We start from the raw sequence: 23,152 nt of genomic DNA, 5'->3' as shown, positions 1-23,152 counted from the left end.
ATTCAAAGAAGTTTAATTTAAAGAGGAAAAGAGCTAATTAAAGAATACACATTTTTCCTAAAAAAATTATTTTAAATGGATAAGATACACATTATATGTCCCCCAGAGTGCGGCCAGTAACATCTCCAACACATTATATGTCCCCCATAGTGCAGCCAGTAACATCTCCAACACATTATATGTCCCCCAGAGTGCGGCCAGTAACATCTCCAACACATTATATGTCCCCCAGAGTGCGGCCAGTAACATCTCCAACACATTATATGTCCCCCAGAGTGCAGCCAGTAACATCTCCAACACATTATATGTCCCCCAGAGTGCAACCAGTAACATCTCCAACACATTACATGTCCCCCAGAGTGCGGCCAGTAACATCTACAACACATTACATGTCCCAGAGAGTGCAGCCAGTAACATCTCCAACACATTATATGTCCCCCAGAGTGCGGCCAGTAACATCCCCAACACATTATATGTCCTCCAGAGTGCAGCCAGTAACATCTCCAACACATTATATGTCCCCCAGAGTGCGGCCAGTAACATCTCCAACACATTATATGTCCCCCAGAGTGCAGCCAGTAACATCTCCAACACATTATATGTCCCCCAGAGTGCGGCCAGTAACATCTCCATCACATTATATGTCCCCCAGAGTGCGGCCAGTAGTATATACAACACATTATAAGTCCCCCAGATTGCGACCAGTAACATCTCCAACACATTATATGTCCCCCCGAGAGTGCGGCCAATAACATCTCCAACACATTATATGTCCCCCAGAGTGCAGCCAGTAACATCTCCAACACATTATATGTCCCCCAGAGTGCAGCCAGTAACATCTCCAAGACATTATATATCCCCCAGAGTGCAGCCAGAAACATCTCCAACACATTATATGTCCCCCAGAGTGCAGCCAGTAACATCTCCAACACATTATATGTCCCACAGAGTGCAGCCAGTAACATCTCCAAGACATTATATATCCTCCAGAGTGCGGCCAGTAACATCTCCAACACATTATATGTCCCCCAGAGCGCAGCCAGTAACATCTCCAACACATTATATGTCCCCCAGAGTGCGGCCAGTAACATCTCCAACACATTATATGTCCCCCAGAGTGCGGCCAGTAACATCTCCAACACATTATATGTCCCCCAGAGTGCGGCCAGTAACATTTACAATACATTATATGTCCCCCAGAGTGCGTCCATCTCCAATACATTATATGTCCCCCCAGAGTGCGGCCAGTAACATCTCCAACCCATTATGTGTCCCCTAGAGTGCGGCCAGTAACATCTCCAAGACATTATATATCCTCCAGAGTGCAGCCAGTAACATCTCCAACACATTATATGTCCCCCAGAGTGCGGCCAGTAACATCTCCAACACATTATATGTCCCCCAGAGCGCAGCCAGTAACATCTCCAACACATTATATGTCCCCCAGAGTGCGGCCAGTAACATCTCCAACACATTATATGTCCCCCAGAGTGCGGCGAGTAACATCTCCAACACATTATATGTCCCCCAGAGTGCGGCCAGTAACATTTACAATACATTATATGTCCCCCAGAGTGCGTCCAGTAACATCTCCAATACATTATATGTCCCCCCAGAGTGCGGCCAGTAACATCTCCAACACATTATATGTCCCCCAGAGTGCAGGCAGTAACATCTCCAACACATTATATGTCCCCCAGAGTGCGGCCAGTAACATCTCCAACACATTATATGTCCCCCAGAGTGCGGCCAGTAACATTTACAATACATTATATGTCCCCCAGAGAGCGTCCATCTCCAATACATTATATGTCCCCCCAGAGTGCGGCCAGTAACATCTCCAACCCATTATGTGTCCCCTAGAGTGCGGCCAGTAACATCTCCAAGACATTATATATCCTCCAGAGTGCAGCCAGTAACATCTCCAACACATTATATGTCCCCCAGAGTGCGGCCAGTAACATCTCCAACACAGAGTGCGGTCAGTAACATCTCCAACACATTATATGTCCCCCAGAGTGCGGCCAGTAACATCTCCAACACATTATATGTCCCCCAGAGTGCAGCCAGTAACATCTCCAACACATTCTATGTCCCCCAGAGTGCGGCCAGTAACATCTCCAACACATTATATGTCCCCCAGAGTGCGGCCAGTAACATCTCCAACACATTATATGTCCCCCAGAGTGCGGCCAGTAACATCTCCAACACATTATATGTCCCCCAGAGTGCGGCCAGTAACATCTCCAACACATTATATGTCCCCCAGAGTGCGGCCAGTAACATCTCCAACACATTATATGTCCCCCAGAGTGCGGCCAGTAACATCTCCAACACATTATATGTCCTCAGAGTGCGGCCAGTAACATCTCCAACACATTATATGTCCCCCAGAGTGCGGCCAGTAACATCCCCAACACATTATATGTCCCCCAGAGTGCGGCCAGTAACATCTAGTCCTCATCCGGCTGTCAGAGAGTTGCGGCTCTTGGAATATGCTGATGACAATCACTCAGTCGATAAGGTACAGAACCGGACGGTCACGGAGGGGCTGAATGAATGAGACCTCCCTATAATAGTCCTTATTGACAGCGGAGCCCTCTCCGTATTAGAGCGCCCCGCCGGGATGTGACAGCCTGGTCTGTTTGCTCACATTAACATACATAGTAAGAGGCAGCAATTAATCCCAGTGTTGGGAATCCAAGATGGCGGCCCTCCTGTCATGGCAGGCGACGTGTGACGAGCCACCCATTATTAGGGCCCTGTGTCTGGGGAGTGCGGGCCGCGCCTCTGGTCTCCGCCTTCGTCTTCCGCTCATTTCCAATTCCTTCTTCAGTTGTCTTTGAAAAACGGGGCTTTTAATTAAACCGTATATTTGAGCTGACAAGTCCATAATTTGCATATCTGATTAGGAACGGGCATTTCGCTGCGGTCCGTCCTTTGAAGCGTGGCGGATTAACCCTACAGGGGCTGCAGAGCACAGTGCTGGTATATGTAGCATACGGTTATATCCGGGGTCGGTGGGTAAGCTGGGCCATTGCTCAGGGTTTCACTGACGGCCGCCCAGTAAGATTTAGCGGTGAGCGGCGGTCATATTTGGGACGTGAATTGCAGTATTATAGGCGGCATTATGTGGACTCTATATTGGAGTGTTGGGGCGCGCTATGGCAGCATTATGTATTATTTGAGCATGATATAGCAGTGTTATTTAGACACTACATATTATGTGGACTCTTAAGGGAGTATTATGTACACTATTTAAAGGGATATTATTGGGGCGCTCTATAGCAGTATTATGTGGACTCTTAAGGGTTTTTCAGCAGATCCTCACCACAATCCATGGCAAGGGCCCCATTAGGGGTGGATTTTGATCTGCCTTTTCACATGGATCAGCAGCTGATTTCATTTTCAATTGCAGACTGGTGCCGATCCGCAATATGTGTGAACGTACCCTAAGGGCACTCTATGGCGGTGTTACGTGGGCTTCTTAGGGAGTATTATTTAGGCACTACATAGTGGTGTTATGTGGGCTGTACATGGCAGTATTATCTGGCATTATGTAGACTCTTAGTATAAATGGGACACGCTATGGCAGTATTATTTGGACTCTTTAAGGTAGTTTTATTTAGGTCCTACATATTCTATATTATCTTGGCACCACATGGCGATATAACGTGGACTCTTAAGGGAGTATTGGGACGCTCTACAGCAGTGTGTGAACTATTAGGGGTACATTGACACATATCAGGCTTTGGAGAAGATCCTCACCAAAAATCTGCGTCAAAATGTGCGCCATTTCATGCGGATTTGCACGTGGTTTCTGACACGGATCAGCAGTAGAGATGAGCGGATGTACTCGGTAAGGCCGATTTCGCAATCGAGCACTGCGATTTTCGAGTACTTTACTAATCGGGTGAAAAGATTCGGGGGGCGCCGTGGGTGAGCGGGGGGTTGCAGAGGGGAGTGGGGGGGAGAGGGAGAGAGAGAGAGCTCACCCCTGTTCTGCACTGCTACTCCCCACTCCACCACGCCACGCCCCCCGGCGATCCCCAAATCTTTTCACCCGAGTAGTGAAGTACTTGAAAATCGCGGCGCTCGATTGCGAAATCGGCCTTACCGAGTACATCCGCTCATCTCTAATCAGCAGCTGATTTCACCCTTACAACTGAAGACTGGTGCCGATCCGCGGCAAACTCCACGTAGTGCTATTATGTGGGCTTTATATGGCGGTATCATGTAGACTCTGTAAGAGGGTGTTATCGGGACACTCTATGGCGGTGTTACGTGGGGTTTTTAAGAGAGTGCCATTTAGGCACTACACAGTGGTATCATATGAGCGGTACATGGCGGTATACTATATGTGGACTGAAATTGTGAGAACTGTGGACAAATGGCATCTGAGAGTCTTTGCTTTTCCTGTTACCCAGGGCACTATTTTAAATAAAACTGGAACTGCAAAAGAACCGTCCCCGGAGCTTCATGCAGCGGTAGCGATGGCTCCACAGAGTACGGATCCCTCACACAGCGCCTCATATCTCAGCTTTCTGGTATGGGAGGGGTAATGCTATTGACTCCACCAGCCTTAACCAATATGTCTGTATTATGCTCCAGAGCTGCATTCACAGTTCTGCATCTTCAGACTTGAAAGGCCCCAACATTCCCTGCTTGTTCAGTGTCTGCACAGATCTTGCTTTGATGACTGTGGATTACACCAGACGGGCAAAACAAACTGCCTTCTATTATATGAGCTCTGACTGCTTACTGACTGTTTCCAATGACAAGAGCAGAATTATGAATGCAGCTCTGGAGTAGAACAGGATTCACAATATGTAGATTGTTTCTAGATGTAAACTATAACATGGCGATGAGCATACGCCGGCGATGGCGGATCCTCCTGGCACAAGCTGGTGCGGACGGGGCATATCGAGGGGGCGGTTCCGGGATTTCATACAATATCGTCGACGGAAGACGGAACGCGCCGTTTTCTTGTTTCTCTTTTCAAGGACTCGTCGCTTAATCCCATAATCTTTATTATTGTGGTTATAATTCAGACGTGCGAGACGCTCCTCGCTAAAAGAGAGTGCGGCTGCGAAGAGAGAGCCGCGCCGCTCTAATCACAAATCCTCTTCCAAAAATACAACGCAGCTAATTCATTTACAGTTTTAATTAGTTCTCGTCTGAGGATGGAGGGGCACTTAGCACAGAGGGTTTGCAGAGTTGGAGGTGGGGGGGTGGATTTAGAAATGTTACCGGTGAAACCGCGCTTTTTAATTACTACGCTGGGGCCTGGGCCCGGATCTGCTGATGTCTGGGGATCGAGTTAATTAAAATCCGCATTATTTTACTTTTAATTAGTTTCCCTCTTTTGTTTCCTCCTCGCCATATGGCCGCGTCCCGTAGTCAAATTAACTTAATTAAGCTAATTACGCTGATCAGTTTAATTATTCACGAGACTCTGATTGGGTGAGAGGGGAATTTTTTTCGTACCCTGAAGCCTTTTGATTTAAGCTGTCTTCTCCCTCCTCACACAGACAAGGCGGCGGGTATTAACCCTGGCGATGCCAGGGAAGCGGCAAGCCTGCGCTCAATCAGGGGGTTAATTCTGCCTGTCAAGGTCACACAGGACGAAAGGGACGAGGAATATATTAATTAGAGTTTCTGTAGTAACGATCTGGCGGCCAGCGAGGATTATAGAGAAGGGGGAGATAAGCGAGTCACGGCACTGCTTATCTCCTGCGGGGGAAGGGATAATAGGAATCTGCGTAAAAAATGTAACCCATCTGAGTTATTAACCCTTCCTCAGCAAAGTAAATGATCTGGGAATATCACTAGGGGCATCTTAAAGGGACAGTTATGTTAACCCCTTATGTCCTGGATGGGAAGCAGTTCCTGCAAACAGATGTAAACTTAAACTCAGAGGTGGGTCTGACTGACAGTCAGCCTCCTGCCGCAACAGCGGGCATCAGTGTTAACCCCTTACATGCTACAATCAATATTAATTGTGGCATTGCAGGGTTCACTGAGGAAGGGCATTCCCTATGTGACATTATTGGCTCTCCGTGATGTAAGGGTCTGTGGGTTGCCGAGTACTGCAGTGCATTAGCTGAGCAATCATGACATTATAGGTTCAAGTCCCCTCTAGGGACATAAAATATGTGAGAAATAAATAAATATAGTAAAAAAAAAAAAGAAAGAAATAGTAATTAAAAAAAGCCTTTTTGTGCATTTTTCCTCTTTGTTTAAAAAATAAAAAAAACAACGTTTGGTATCGTCACATCTGTAACGACCCTTACAGCTAACGAATTGAGCCAAAATGTGTTTTTTTGTTCATTTTGCCTCCCTAAAAAGCGCAATAAAAGCGACCAAAAACGCCCTACGTAACCCAGAAATGGAACCAATAGAAACCACGACTAAATAGATTTAGGGAAAGGGTTGGGGCGCAGGTTGTATATCCTGTCTGCTGTAAAGACCAAGCAAAGCTAAGCCCCGCCCCTTGCAGGATTCCTAGCAGAACCCGGTCCGGCATCTGATAGTCCGGCACTTATACTGATCGTCCAGTTTTGGTACAAAATCTTGTCCTAAGACCCGAGGCGGCGGCTATACTACTCGCTGCTGACGCCCCTCTGATCTGCCAGATGGCCGATGCAATCTTCAGACTACCTTATCCCCATAGTGCAGTGATTGGCCAACACGGATCACGTGATCAGCACTGGCCAATCAGAGAGCTGAGCACCGCATGCATTAGGTAGCTAGAAAATTGCAGCGGACATCTTGGAAGGATCAAAACAGGACTCTGAATCAGCGGATAAGAGGGACATCGGCAGAGAACAGCAGCGGGCGTTATAACCCGGGGGTCGCTGTAATCTCAGATGGAATCCGTATGATGGCAGCAGGTTTTATTTTGGACTCTCCTCCGTTACATTTGATAATCCGGCATCTGTCAAGTAATTCCACATTAAAGGGTATTTACCGTAAGTGGTTGTGTACCGTGCAGATGGCGATTCTCTCCCTTGGCTTCTCGTGCTCTGGCTGGTCCGCGGCCCCCGGGGGCCTTTAATGCGGGGGACGCAGCAGTTACAGTAAGACATTATAGTCTGGATCTTACGGGGCAGCGACGGGACTTGGAGCGAAATCTTCCTATTCCGACTCGTCGCCGTGGCGTCTGCCTTTTGTCGTGCACTTTGTGAACTCTTATAATTAATTTCCTGACATTTCTATGATGTACGGGGGCCGCCATCGGCCACTTACTGTAATGCATGACCTCACCGAGCGTAACCCCTGCAACGCTGGAAGCAAATCTCTGAGGGGACGTAAAACGGAGGCCAAGCCTCGGATCTGAGGGGGAAATCAAATAACAACCCCCAGGAGGGGAGTCTCTCCCTTCAGTCACACCAAATCATGTGAGATTTAGGCCCCACCCCAAATCCACATGGCAACACCTCGTTTTGTGTCAATTTGCATAAATCCCACCCTTTTGGCGCCCGAAGCCTGACTCGGACTTCCGGGGATTTTGTGCAGGACTGTGAAGTTTCATTCTTATAGCATAAAAAGTTTTGCAACTTTCTAATACACTTTGTATTTCAATTCCTCGCCATTTTTAAAATCTCTGCTTGATGTCAGTGAATAGAAAGCAAACAACCTTTAGGCCGGCTGTCCACGGACGAGGAGGTATTCCACAGCAAAGTTCCGCCGCGGGAGCTGCCACCGAATCTCCGTCGGTCAGCCCTATCTAATAGATAGGCTGACCGCGAAGAATCGGGGCAATTCGCAGCAATGCTATGGGAAGCGTCGTCCAGCGTGATTCGCCAGCGGTTTACCGCCGGTGAATACACTGCCGTGGTCAGGGGGCCTTTCTTAACCGAGTCCTGTTCATACAGCAGAGGGTCTGTAACAATGTATCATTCTGCGGAGTGTGTCCATGCTCTTCTTGTCTGGCAACCACTTGTCTCCCTATCTAGGTGGCCACCATTAAAGGCCCTTTTACACGGAATGATAATCGTTCGGGCCTTAACTCTGACAGCATTCGCTCGTTCAAACGATTAATTGTCTAAGTGACCCTTATGCATGACTCCCAGCCGTCCTGGAGGAGGTGGGACAGTCCCAGAAGACAGGAAAGTGGCCCCAACCCCTTTAGGTAGTGCGACCGTAGGCCATCTAGTGGGGGATTCCTATGGCCAATCCCTGGCCACAGCCATACCAGCGATCAGGCCAGGGATTGGCTGCAGCAATCATGTGACTGTGCTAACAAAAGGTGAGTGAAGGGCAGAGCGGTGCAGAGCGAGCGGTGAGTATGGGGGGGTTATTAAAATTTACATTATAAAAGGGGGCATTATTGTGTAGAGGAATTATTACTGAGTGGGTCACACAGGGGCACTACTATTGTGGGAGGGTCACTAAGAGGCTCTATGACTATGGGGGGGGGGGGGGTCACTGAAGGCTCTGACTGGGGGGGAGGTCACTGAGAGGCTCAATGACTGGGGGGGGGGTCACTAAGAGGCTCTATGACTATGGGGGGGGGGGTCACTGAAGGCTCTGACTGGGGGGGAGGTCACTGAGAGGCTCAATGACTGGGGGGGGGGTCACTAAGAGGCTCTATGACTATGGGGGGAGGTCACTGAAGGCTCTATGACTGGGGGGAGGTCACTGAGAGGCTCAATGACTGGGGGGGGGGGTTACTGAGAGGCTCAATGACTGGGGGAGGAGGTCACTGAGAGGCTCTATGACGGGGGGGGGGGGGGGGTCATCGACGAGGGAGAAAACAAGTACTAGGGGTAATTTTCAAGCTCAGTGACGAGATAGTCCAATGCCAGATGGCAGCTTTGATAGGACCATCATGCAACTTTGGAAGCAGAACTAAAAACAGCAACAGCACTCATAATACATTCACTATCAGAGATCTACATACCTGTAATCAATACTCTAACCACATTAATAATGCAAGGCTCTTGGTATTTAATGATCATATTCCATCGGCCCATCCCCCAACGTCCAGGTGACTGCGCTCAGAGGGGTCCTAACGCTAATATCCTACCCTCCCTGGTGTTACCTGTAGGCTTAGTCCCAAGAGAGGAGCATTCTTTCCCAGGTTGAGATTTACCGCCTGCTTTAGTTTTAGGACCCCTCTGAGCGCAGTCACCGGGATGTTGGCAGATGTGCCGATGTAATATGATCATTATATACCAAGAGCCCTGCACTATTTGGGTAGAGTACTGATTCTAGGTATGTAGACCTCTGACGGGGAATATATTAGGAGTTCTGCTTCCATTGTACGTTGCAGCCGTGGTTTGCACCTGTATAGTTCTATTGGGAAGTGCTGGCCTATTTTAGCCATTTTTCTGCCATCATGCAACTTTATCTCAACCGCTGCATTCATGGGTAATTAGAAATGGCTTTGGTGCCCCATTTGTGAAGCTGGGTTTCCCTCACTATTTCCAGACTGTAGGGGGGAAGCATTTTGACCAATACACTGTCCATCCATGTTTAGTACAAACCTCACACCTGGCATTACCCAGGGACGCCACACGTTGTAGGACTTGTGCCGTTCTCTCTTGCTGGATGTTGATTTTGTCAAACATGTAAAAGTTGCATGAAGTGATTTGGCTTTGGTCACCAGCTCACCGCTGCGCCGATCCTTCAACCATCCAACAGAAGGCTTCCCAATGACCAAATACCAACGCATTTCAGGCCTGAATACCTATGTAGCCATAAGTAGAGCGGGGGCCGGCCGGCGGGCCGTGGGACCACCAGCAGTCTGACACCCGGGGATTGTGTTCTCTGCTACAGACATTCTTCATTCACATGGGGCTTCAGGTCGCTCCCGTTGCAGCGCTGGGCGGTCGCTCTCTACGGTCATCTGGAGGGAGAACTGCAGCGTACGCATATACGATTTTCCATGATGTTTCATGGGGGACCTCCTGGATATTATTCTTGTTGCCCCGGCCCCGCCCCTTTCATACTAAATAGTGATTGTATCTTTTCTTAAAGGAGAAGGCCATCGATTGACTTTTTTGTTCATTAATTAACGGTAATTCAGCAGCGGGGAGGCAGGAGCGAAACAAGAAGGAAGATGGAGAGAAGTGAGCGAGAAGAAGGGAGAAATCTTATAAGCAGCAACTCAGGAGAAACCGCAGAAAGGAGCAAATGCTGAGAAGACGAACAAGAAACACGACGAGTGAGCGAGCAACTGCAGAGTAAGCGGTGGGAGCGAGCAACTGCAGAGTAAGCGCTGGGAGCGAGCAACTGCAGAGTAAGCGGTGGGAGCGAGCAACTGCAGAGTAAGCGGTGGGAGCGAGCAACTGCAGAGTAAGCGCTGGGAGCGAGCAACTGCAGAGTAAGCGCTGGGAGCGAGCAACTGCAGAGTAAGCGGTGGGAGCGAGCAACTGCAGAGTAAGCGGTGGGAGCGAGCAACTGCAGAGTAAGCGGTGGGAGCGAGCAACTGCAGAGTAAGCGGTGGGAGCGAGCAACTGCAGAGTAAGCGCTGGGAGCGAGCAACTGCAGAGTAAGCGCTGGGAGCGAGCAACTGCAGAGTAAGCGCTGGGAGCGAGCAACTGCAGAGTAAGCGCTGGGAGCGAGCAACTGCAGAGTAAGCGCTGGGAGCGAGCAACTGCAGAGTAAGCGCTGGGAGCGAGCAACTGCAGAGTAAGCGCTGGGAGCGAGCAACTGCAGAGTAAGCGGTGGGAGCGAGCAACTGCAGAGTAAGCGGTGGGAGCGAGCAACTGCAGAGTAAGCGGTGGGAGCGAGCAACTGCAGAGTAAGCGGTGGGAGCGAGCAACTGCAGAGTAAGCGGTGGGAGCGAGCAACTGCAGAGTAAGCGGTGGGAGCGAGCAACTGCAGAGTAAGCGGTGGGAGCGAGCAACTGCAGAGTAAGCGGTGGGAGCGAGCAACTGCAATGTATATGTTATCAGCGAGCAACTGCAATGTATATGTTATCAGCGAGCAAGCAGTGTGAAGATTGTTCGTGCGCAGGGAGCGGACGGATGATCTCTGTGATAAGCAGACGGGGGGGATTTATACACTGTAGATATGCCGGCAGGGGGGAACGAGGCCGTGGGATGCAGTGCATGCTATAGCTGGGCTACAACAGAAGGAGTGGATGCCAATGTGCACCATATAGGATATAATCACTCGGGGGTCCGGACGGGGTACAGTATATGGCGCTGACATGGCTTCTCTGTTCGCACCACGCCTGCTAGTGGCTGCGCACATAGTTACACACTTCCCCCATATGACGATATATTATTCTGTATGTACATATGTTATACCTGTGCGTACGATCATAGAGACGCGACACAAGGGGTTAATTATGAAACAAGCTTACCCAAACTGCTTTAACCCTATAAGAGCCAGAGGTCTCCAGCAGACACTGGGGCCTGTAGAGAGATGTGAACCTATAGACGAGGCATTGAAAGGGTCCGCGACCAACATCTGCCAGGCAGACAGACAGGAGTCTCGGGCTGGGAACCAGCGAGGGTGGTGAGGCTCATTAGTTTCAACAATCTGAGCTGCAAAAAAGATGAATGCCTCATTAATCCCCACTAATGAACACCTCTCCATTAACGAGCACAGACGCAGAGCGCAGGGCCGGGGGCCGCCATTCATATACCTACCCGTGTTGTGCCTCACAGACATGACTTACCGCACACAAGCAATTAAGGCTTTTGGTTTCATTGCAGCAAAATGCGGATCATCCCACAGGCCTTGGAGGAGAAGAAAAGGAATTCTGATGTGAGGCCACATTCCTACAAGACCCCCTGAAAGATTTGGGCTCAATTAGGGTATATACAGACATTTGTGCAACTTTTATTTGTCATGTACTATCCTCCAGAGCTGCACTCACTATTCTGCTGGTGGGGTCACTGTGTACATACATTACTTATCCTGTACTGCTCCCGAGTTACATCCTGTATTATACTCCAGAGCTGCACTCACTATTCTGCTGGTGGAGTCACTGTGTACATACATTACTTATCCTGTACTGACCCTGAGTTACATCCTGTATTATACCCCAGAGCTGCACTCACTATTCTGCTGGTGGGATCACTGTGTACATACATTGCTTATCCTGTACTGACCCTGAGTTACATCCTGTATTATACCCCAGAGCTGCACTCACTATTCTGCTCCTGGAGTCACTGTGTATATACATTACTTATCCTGAACTGATCCTCAGTTACATCCTGTATAATACTCCAGAGCTGCACTCACTATTCTGCTGGTGGAGTCACTGTGTATATACATTACTTATCCTGTACTATCCTCCAGAGCTGCACTCACTATTCTGCTGGTGGAGTCACTGTGTACATACATTACTTATCCTGTACTGCTCCTGAGTTACATCCTGTATTATACCCCAGAGCTGCACTCACTATTCTGCTGGTGGGATCACTGTGTACATACATTACTTATCCTGTACTGACCCTGAGTTACATCCTGTATTATACCCCAGAGCTGCACTCACTATTCTGCTGGTGGGATCACTGTGTACATACATTACTTATCCTGTACTGCTCCTGAGTTACATCCTGTATTATACTGCAGAGCTGCACTCACTATTCTGCTGGTGGAGTCACTGTGTACATACATTACTTATCCTGTACTGACCCTGAGTTACATCCTGTATTATACTCCAGAGCTGCGCTCACTATTCTGCTGCTAGTGGAGTCACTGTGTACATACATTACTTATCCTGTACTGCTCCTGAGTTACATCCTGTATTATACCCCAGAGCTGCACTCACTATTCTGCTGGTGGGATCACTGTGTACATACATTACTTATCCTGTACTGACCCTGAGTTACATCCTGTATTATACCCCAGAGCTGCACTCACTATTCTGCTGGTGGGATCACTGTGTACATACATTACTTATCCTGTACTGACCCTGAGTTACATCGTGTATTATACCCCAGAGCTGCACTCACTATTCTGCTGGTGGGATCACTGTATACATACATTACTTATCCTGTACTGCTCCTGAGTTACATCCTGTATTATACTCCAGAGCTGCGCTCACTATTCTGCTGCTAGTGGAGTCACTGTGTACATACATTACTTATCCTGTACTGACCCTGAGTTACATCCTGTATTATACCCCAGAGCTGCACTCACTATTCTGCTGGTGTGCACATACATTACTTATCCTGTACTGACCCTGAGTTACATCCTGTATTATACTCCAGAGCTGCGCTCACTATTCTGCTGGTGGAGTCACTGTGTACATACATTACTTATCCTGTACTGATCCTGAGTTACATCCTGTATTATACCCCAGAGCTGCACTCAGTATTCTGCTGGTGGAGTTACTGTGCACATACATTACTTATCCTGTACTGACCCTGAGTTACATCCTGTATTATACTCCAGAGCTGCACTCACTATTCTGCTGGTGGAGTCACTGTGTACATACATTACTTATCCTGTACGGACCCTCAGTTACATCCTGTATTATACCCCAGAGCTGCACTCAGTATTCTGCTGGTGGAGTCACTGTATACATTACGTATCCTGTATAACAGTGTAGTATTATAACAGGACAGCATCTTTAGTCCTCGGAGCCCCTTCTGCTGTTCCTACCCGCTGCAGACGTGATGTCCAGCAGCTTCTGCGGTGGTCCTGAGGATTCTCCCCCCTTCCTCTTGGTCAGCGGCCTCCGCCTCTTTAGTATGCTCCAGTTTGTGCTGCAGCCGCCTTCTTCCCATCCCACAATGTCTTTCTATGCGGTACAGAGTCAGATGACCGCTGATACTCCGGGATCTTCCAGGACGTCTTCTGCAGTCTTGGGGGATTGTGGGGTCTGCTTGGGTTGCCCCCTTGGAAGGTCTAAAGACAGCCAGTCTTCAGCTTCCTCACATCAGACACGACGTTCTCCCAGGATCTCCTGATAGACTCCATCTTGTCCATCATCATCCACCGCTGCCTTTTACTGCAGGCGGAGGTTCTCTTCAGCGTCTGCTTCATTCGACCTCCTCCACACACTCCGCTGATCTGGAGGACTGAGAACGATTTCTTGGCTCCACAGAACTAAATGTGGGGAACTCCTGCGGTTATTTAGATGGTTTGCAGCCTATCGGCGGCCGTTCACGTCCTGGGTCAGTAGACGTCTTGGAGTTCAGACATGGAGGCCTTCAGAGTTTAGTCTTGCTGCAGGTCTTTTGCAGTCACTGGAGGGTTGTTGACCACCAACCTGCTCAGGAATCTGCTGGGAGCCGGTGATAGCGCCCCCTTTCTGCCTTGTCCAGGTAGTGCAGCCAGTGTTCCTGTAACTGTGAGCGGCTGCCAGCTGTATCTCTGCGCCTTTCTATCTTTCTTATATTCTCTTCCTTGTTTGTACAAGATCTCTTTTCATGTTTTTGGACTACTCTCTTGGCTTAAAGAGGCTGTCCAGTTGTAAACTGTTGATGACCTATCCTTAGGACAAGGCACCTGTAGTAGATGGGAAGGGGTTCGTCATCCAGGACACTGTCTGATCAGCTGTTTGCTGGGCTGGTGTTCATTGACATGAACTAGAACTTGGCCTGCAATACCAAGTATGACCACTGCAGCAGGAACGGAGCTGTCTGCTTCCTGAAAAAAATCATATCAGTGCATTGGCCCAGGGAACAGCTGATCAGAGGGGGTCAAACCACTCCCTCGTCAGTACTAAAAACCAAGTGAGTGCCAGGCTCTGTAAACAGGAGCTGCTCACTCTTTTGCCTCATTCACACAGGCATGTTCGCCCATAATATGGAGAGGTGTAAATATGGAGAGCTCAGACCCCATTGATTTGTATTGGGGAAGGGGGGGGGGGGGGGTTCAGACGCATGTTTACAAATGTAACACAAACTGTAAAAAAAAAAAAATTCAAAAATTTTCGCAGCCGTCCTCTTTTGGTCCGTATCACACATCGATATTGCCCATTAGGGCTCATTCACACAGGCGTCTGCAGGTCTTGGTCTATGAATATTCTGCATACTCCCTGCTTGCGTGGTTTGTTGTTTTTTGCATGATCCCTGCCTATTTGCGGATTCCTATTGACGGGTATTTCGGTTTGTAATACGGACTAAAGACATACTTTGTTTTCACACAACGGAAAAATGTGTGAAGATACGCACGTGACTAAAGCCATCGCCATCAGTGAGTTTGTTCACTCCGTATTACACACACGCCGTGTGAATGAGCCCTTAAGGTCAACCGGATTGCGTAAATACGCATGAACTCACTCGGGCACGTGAAAATCAATGAATACGCAAGAACAGAACTGATTTTTCGATCCGTGGAAACTCTGCGTATGTTATGGATAGAAACGGCATCTGCTCGTGTGAATGAGGCCCCAGAGCTACTCCCACTTACTGTGAATGAAAACTAGCAGCTAGAATAGGCTCCGCCTCCATTCACTGGATAGGACTGCTGTGTAAAGCACAGGCGCGATAGTCACGAATACAGCTGTCGGACATGAATACCCCCCCAGCAGTCGTACTATAAGAAGGTACCTTTAACTAAATTTCTAATATGCAACCAAGCATCACCATCCGGGTAGCGGATGGGTTTTATCTCAAGCACACCCGATGCAGTAAAGCCCTCGATTAGTTACATCAGGTGTCCTTAAGATCTGATGTGGCTCTTATGGGGGGATTCCATTTAGGGGGAAGAATTCTGGAGGGTCTCAGCACTGGAGCCGTGGGATTTGCGCTGCATTACTGCAGTATAGCTTTTTTTGCACACGTACTTCCTGCATCTAACACTGCGTTTTCTCAGCGTGGGAAGCCACCCGAAATGGAGCAGGCTGCAGGTATTTAATTGCCAGCGGATGCCCAATGAACGTCTATGGGCATTTTGAACCGCGCATCGTCCGTGTGGGTTCCACAATTCAGTTATGCCCGTGGCAGCATTCACACTTTGCTTTTTTAAACCGCAGTAAACCACACGCATTTTTCAAAAACCATCGCATTGTTAAAAACTGCGTAATACATATTTTTTTTTAGAAGAGTAGGCAGTTTTTAAAAAACTTAATACAGTTAAAAAAAGTGAGCACAGCCTGCGGCCCCCCGCACACCAGCCCCCCCGCACACCGGCCTTTAACATGGATTTCAATGGGGCTTCTCAGACGAGCGTTTGAGCGCGACATTTCTAACGCTGTGATTTTCGAGCGCTGCCCGCTCTGTTCGTGTTCCCGCGATGTTTAGCACCTCGCCCGTTGCAGTGTGGGGTGCGGTAATAAACGCTGTTCGAAAACATTTAAGAAAAACTGCATTCTTACAGCCGCCTGCGAGCGCAGCCTCAGGATACATCCATGCGGGACGGGTTTTGCTACGGACTTCCTAGGCAGACGTTCGCGTGGAAAATCTGCGGCATTTCCAACATCTCACCCACACGCCGCGGCAATATCTGCCGCAGAAATGGATACGTGGTGCGGAATATAAATCTGCAGAGTGTCAATTCCAGCACCGGATTTTGTGTGAATTCGACCTTCATTGAGGGGGGGTGAATGCCACCAAATCATGTGGACATTCAGCAGCAAATCCCCCCCATGTGGCTATATACCCTCAGAGCGCAGGATCAGAGATACATCCGTGTGGTGGGAGGAGCTGAAGAAATTAACACTTTCACAGTTGAAATGGCTGACAGCGGTATCTGAGACTAGTGCCATCCCCAGGACTTGGCATGGACTGTCAACCTGATCCATCCCCTTTAAAGGGATACCTAGAACATTGAGATCAGCTGATCGTATCCGCTCAGGCTCAGTGATTGAGGTTTGTTTCCCTACAGCTCCCCTACAGGCATATCCCAGTATTACAGTCCATCACCACCTTTATGGTGTGTCTACCTATGGAAATTCCAATTCTGCATAATTTTCCTCCACCAAAAAAAAAAAGAATCCTACAACTAAAACTCCAGCAGGTTTTTAAACAGCTTAATTAAAAAGACATTGTGAAGTGGTTGCCATGGAAACCCATTTTTTTTCTTTTTTTTATTATTCAATATAAGGATCAAAATCTTTTGTTACAAAACGTTTTCTTGCCCCGGGACTGGAAGCGACACAAAAACACAAGCGGGAGGCGCTACAATAAGACGCACAATACGTTGTCTCGTAAATTATTTACACTTCAGCCTTGTTGTTTTGCATATACATTAGACCTCGGGGGCCGCAGAGAGCGACAGATGTACGGCGGGTAATACAGACATCACCGGCGTGATGGGAGGGGCTTCTGGGCGGCTACAGCAAAAACATCTCATTAAAGGAGGCGTTTTAGGGGTTAATTTAAAGAGACGGAAAATGCAGAAAACTACAAGAGGATGGGGCCAGCCGCGGCCCAACATCCTGTGGCCCCTACGGCCAGTGTGGACTTGGGCTAGAGGAGTCCTCGGAGGAGTTAATGCAGAAGATCTGACAATTTAGTAACATTTGAGAGCCGAGGCTTCCTGGCCGGCATTGGTCCGGTGGCCGTGTCATCCGGGATGGGTTATATGGAGGTGTACAGAATCTATGCGGAAACATTACGGGGTTAAACCATTTATAGACACCCAGAGGACCCCTTAAATCCAGTTCAGACCGCGCACGCCACTTCACATTCAGGCAAGGCCCGGCTTACAGGTTGCACAATTCATGTCTACATCTCACAAATCCTGATCCACCCGAGGGGCCACTGACCAGAGTTCACAGGATCATCGAGATCTATGGGTCGTTGGGGCAGTCGTCAGGCCGGGATCGGCGTCTAATACGGTTGCATCACCCACCTCACCTCTACTATGCCAACACACCCCGGTCTGGGCACACCACTGATCTCCAACTGTAGGGAGCAGGCCATAGTCCAAAAGTAAAGAAACACCCAAGTTAAGCAGGGGCGGAACCTGAGCTGGACTAAACCAATCTTACTGTAAGAGGAGGGGTGCTCTCATTAGACTTGCTAGTTGGTAAAGGCAACTCCCCAAACATCTACTCTGGCCCGTCTGACGCAGCCTCTCCTCCAGAAACTGAGCGGACCACCAATGTATTTACTGATGAGGCCGGACCATCACTAAAGGATTCCACGGATACCCCACTAGATAACAGATAGAACCCCCACCACCACGAGGAAATGGAGGCCAACAGATGCTCCGCTCTCTTAACCCCAATGCCCTTTCATATCCTACCTCCCAGCGGCATCTTTTGTGATGCAGAATCCAACAAAAAGTCCCAAAACACTATAAATAAAGATCTCAAGGATACAAAAATATTCATCGAGTGCCAACAGAATGCAGCCAGGAAGCCAAAGGGTATATAACACTACAGTGGGTGGGGGGTTAGGGATGGCATGATGCCATAGGAGGGCACCCTGGCAAGGGGCACGAGTGCCATTAGGGCTCCACCTTACTTCAAGAGCATCAGGTTGGTGGCAGAATCTTAAATGCTGACAGAGGACCAAAGACCCCCCAAATCCTCCCAATTGTTAGTGAAAGACTGGTATAGCGGGGGGACTGGGCACCAACCCTGCAGGGTAGTAGCATGGCCAGGGCTGGTGGGTGGTACACAAGTCAGGGACCCCGTACCACCCAATGGGATGATGACCACCACGGTCAACTGGCCACCACATTCCAGAAAGCTCAGATCAGGTGCCCCTCATTTCTGTGCCCCATGCTGATGGTTTCCCTTGGGCGATACCAAAACACTCAAACCATTCGCATTCTCTGAATTGTGTTTGTAATTTGAAGATTTGGGGCACCTTAAGCCCCCAGGACCACCTCCAACACGTCCTTAAAGACCGCGGCGCGGATTCTCTAGACGACTTTCCACATGGTGGCTTTCCAGCTGCTTCCTGATTGGTCAGTCCGTGTGTGATGTCATCAGTGATGCAATGAAGATTTACACGTTTATATACAGAATGAACATTCACTCAAGTCCGGAAAAGAAGAAAAAAGTCGCCTTCAGGCCGTAACTTTGCAAAATAATTCTCTTTGTACAAGTCATTTACAAGTTCGTAATCCTCCTGAGGTCGGACCGGGCGCGGCCGCCTAGAACGAAGCCGGATGTGCGCCAACACCAGACGAAGACGAGCAAAACTTGGAGGAGTATATAATATATATATTTAGATAGAGATTTCTATTTGCCAACAATGTGTCTCCGAGGAAATATTAACAGAAGGCACAGAGGATGCGCAGCCTCTAGTCACTAACAAACCTGCAAGGAGAAGAGAACAAACGTTTAGCTCATATCCGCTGCACGGCATTCTGGGAGATGGCGTTATGTGCCCATCAGATATAAACTACATCCAGGAGAGCCCCGAGGCTTCATGCTGCCTGCGACACGGTCAAATAGCCCCCATATTAACAGGGATCCCCATCCCATCAGTGGCCCCCGCAGTAACAGGGATCCCCGTGCCATCAGTGGCCCCCGCAGTAACAGGGATCCCCGTGCCATCAGTGGCCCCCGCAGTAACAGGGATCCCCGTGCCATCAGTGGCCCCCGCAGTAACAGGGATCCCCGTGCCATCAGTGGCCCCCCGCAGTAACAGGGATCCCCATCCCATCAGTGGCCCCCCGCAGTAACAGGGATCCCCATCCCATCAGTGGCCCCCGCAGTAACAGGGATCCCCATCCCATCAGTGGCCCCCGCAGTAACAGGGATCCCCATCCCATCAGTGGCCCCCGCAGTAACAGGGATCCCCATCCCATCAGTGGCCCCCGCAGTAACAGGGATCCCCATCCCATCAGTGGCCCCCGCAGTAACAGGGATCCCCATCCCATCAGTGGCCCCCGCAGTAACAGGGATCCCCATCCCATCAGTGGCCCCCGCAGTAACAGGGATCCCCATCCCATCAGTGGCCCCCGCAGTAACAGGGATCCCCATCCCATCAGTGGCCCCCGCAGTAACAGGGATCCCCATCCCATCAGTGGCCCCCGCAGTAACAGGGATCCCCATCCCATCAGTGGCCCCCGCAGTAACAGGGATCCCCATCCCATCAGTGGCCCCCGCAGTAACAGGGATCCCCATCCCATCAGTGGCCCCCCGCAGTAACCGGGATCCCCATCCCATCAGTGGCCCCCGCAATAACAGGGATCCCCATCCCATCAGTGGCCCCCGCAATAACAGGGATCCCCATCCCATCAGTGGCCCCCACAGTAAACAGGATCGCCTCTCTCCCCATCCAATCAGTGACCCCTGCAGTAACAGGGACCCCTCATATCCCATCAGTGGCCCCCATAATAACACCACCCATCCCATCAGTGGCCCCCACAGTAACAGGGACCCCTCCCCATCAGTGGCCCCCACAGTAACGGGGACCCCTCCCCATCAGTGGCCCCCACAGTAACAGGGACCCCTCCCCATCCCATTAGAAGCCCCTGCAGTAACAGGAACCCCCCTCTTCCCATCAGTGTCCCCGCAGTAACAAGCATCCCCCATCCGATTAGTGACCCCTGCAGTAACTGGAAACCCCCCCCCCCCAATCCAATCAGTTGCCAGGGACGCCTTCCCATCCCATCAGTGGCCCCCACAGTACCAGGGACCCCCCTCCCATTCCATTAGAGGCCGCTGCAGTAACAGGAATCCCCCCTCATCCCATCAGTGGCCCCCCACAGTAACAGGGACCCCCCTCACCCAATCAGTGGCCCCCACAGTAACAGGGACCCCCCCTCACCCAATCAGTGGCCCCCATGTAGTCCTAGTGTTAATAGCAGAATTCTGAATGATGCTTTAGATGTGACTGCAGCAACATATGATGAGACATAGGAGCCAACAGTGGAATCCTGAACGCAGCTTTGGATGTGTGTGGAGTATAAAACCATTCTACTACCTATAAGCACCATTCTGTATATTAAACAAGCCTTGCCCCAAGAGCGTACACTTACTTTCTGGTCAGGTAGCATTGGGCTACTTTGAAGGGGGTTATTCTGAAGAGGATTTAAGTGTCCGTTAAGAAGTCCCGAGGGCCGGTCGTGTTCGCAGAAGATGGTGCCGTTGATGTAGTGGAAGCGGTCGCCCGGGACCAGTCTGTTCCTGCACGTGGCGCACGTGAAGCACTGCGGGAAAACAGAGACAAGTTAGACGCAGCGGCCCGCGGAATCACTGGTTGCTTCTCTTAAAGGGGAAGTACGCCTTAATTCTTCACGTGCCACCAGAATAGGCCGCACACCGGCCGAAGGGGTACCTGGCGCCAACTGACTTACCTTCAGATGATAAACGCTGCCTTGTGCCCGCATCACCATTTCGCTGGCGGGGATGGATTGTCCGCAGGCGCTGCACGCCCCGCTGCTCCCGAATAACCTGCGTGGAGATGCAAAGCGTCACTCCATGTAACGGACAACACCATGTGACACCATACAGCCATCGCCGGCCGGCAGCCATCTTATCGCTCAGCGCCCAAATGTGATTTAGAGGGTAGTTGGAGCAGCCAGTAACGTGAGGAAGATGGAAGCCCAACAACAAATCACTACAGAATATGTACTGGCGTGGAGCCGGGCGCCGCCAGATCCGCAGATGTATTACAGGGTGGCCGGATACGCTATATACTCCCGAACACGCACCGCACCGGGACCTACTACAGGGGGGTCCAGATAATCACCGTGGGGCTCAACCATCTACGCTGCAGGAAGAGCATCCTGGTTGCCCCCAGCAACCAATCACAGCGCAGCTTTCATTTTACCTCAGCAATTTAAGAAGTGAAAGCTGCGCTCTGATTGGTTGCTGGGGGCAACAAAGTCTTTTGCTAACAGACCCTACATGCCGGGCGATCCAACAGGTACTACATCTAGATAGAAGGGTGCACAGGTAGACCACCCAGGAGTCCAGGTAGACCCTACATACGGGGGGGCGGGCATCAACATTACCTCAGGTACCCCGGGGCTTCTGTAAGGTATCTGCGCCCCCATATACATCTTGCGGACACACACGACTTATACACAGGAAGACCTCAGGGGCGCCCCGACATACACGACAGCATGCAGACCCCCTTAACATACCCACCTGGCCCACCTCAGGGGCGGCCCGACATCTGCAGTACCCACATACACCACAAGGGCACCCAGAGTCCCCCGTAACATGCCCCCTGGCCCACCTCAGGATCATCCAGACACACCTCATATACCCAGACGGACCCTCCATGTATACCCAGACCCAGAAGACCGCTGACCTCCCGCCACAGGAGTTTTCCAGCGGACGCCGCACTCCCATTTCCCTAAAAGCCATTTATGCAAAAGTCGGCTTTGTGTTTCCGTACTTTCTATTCCAGTAAACAGCCGAGCGGAGGACATTATTGCGCAAACAGCGCTCCGCGTCCCGCAGCCGGACGGCTGTCATACCACCATGTCAGATGCTTTGTCTATAGGTAAACTACACGGCTGCTGCACTACAAGTCTCAGCATGCCCAAGAATATCCATCTGTAATGACAGACTGTGCGAGAGTCATGCTAAACGGTGGGGGGTCCGCCGCGCCTTGTAGCTGCCAGGTAGTCGGACCCCTCATACACTATACGGGGTCTCGCACTGCGGCCGCCCCGCGGTCCTTATTGACAGCCGGCGGCTCATGGGTTAATCCTGCCTGATTGCAGAGTAATCTAACCCACCGCACAAACACCAACAGCCGGGACCCTCAGAGAATGAAGAGGGTCCCAGGGGGCCGTAAACATCCCGATCCGTGAGGGAGGGGCACCATCACACACAGCTGCGGCGCTGCAGGACGAAAGCTGGGTGACAACATGGCCGCCTATACAACTGCGGCCCATCTTGCCAAGACCCCAGAATAGTAAACCTCCCGGGCGTGAATGGCAGGAGCCTGAGAAACCGGGCGACAACCGCCCCAAGGAGCTGTACTGGCAGCCATCTTGCCAAAGCTCACAAGATCGCCTCGCTCCGCATTTATGGCGGGGCGTCGGATGCGTCCGTACATGGCTGGGTATCGCTGTCCGCTAGGAGCGAGCGTCTATGTACACCTACGTTCACACAGGAGCGTTCGGTAACGCAAAACGACCGTCTAGTCCTGTATTTCACACGCAGAATTTGGTGCAAAGGTTAACGAGGATTTTACCGCCAAAGGCCGGGCGCACACGAGCGTGTGGTAAAACGCAGCGTCTACCCGTGTATCGCCGTGTATGGCAGGGATTTCTGCCCGTACATGGCCGCGTATCCAACACGCACGCCGCCCTGCGCAGGCTTTGTCTCATTTATTTCCCACACTATCATTTCGTCACGTTGCGTCTAAAC

The 23,152-nt window shown here is 50.3% G+C and overlaps 1 protein-coding gene across 4 annotated transcripts in view; it reads right to left on the bottom strand.

The window, feature by feature from the left end:
* LOC136579935 (LIM domain transcription factor LMO4-A) overlaps nucleotides 1-23,152 on the bottom strand; it is a 218,696-nt gene that overhangs the window by 182,206 nt on the left and 13,338 nt on the right. For 3 of the 4 annotated variants that reach the window (XM_066580040.1, XM_066580041.1, XM_066580042.1), the window contains exons 3-5: nucleotides 21,121-21,217; nucleotides 20,803-20,973; nucleotides 16,912-19,132 (exon numbers count right to left, since the gene is read on the bottom strand). In XM_066580040.1, coding sequence (XP_066436137.1) covers nucleotides 19,124-19,132; nucleotides 20,803-20,973; nucleotides 21,121-21,217 — 277 coding nt within the window. In that variant the 3' untranslated portion in view covers nucleotides 16,912-19,123. Of the gene's footprint in view, nucleotides 1-16,911; nucleotides 19,133-20,802; nucleotides 20,974-21,120; nucleotides 21,218-23,152 lie in introns of those variants that run through there. The other variant, XR_010786936.1, reaches the window with a different exon arrangement.

Source organism: Eleutherodactylus coqui, chromosome 10 (assembly GCF_035609145.1).
Source record: "Eleutherodactylus coqui strain aEleCoq1 chromosome 10, aEleCoq1.hap1, whole genome shotgun sequence".
NCBI lineage: Eukaryota > Metazoa > Chordata > Amphibia > Anura > Eleutherodactylidae > Eleutherodactylus > Eleutherodactylus coqui.
This window is presented reverse-complemented; position numbering and strand designations above follow the sequence as displayed.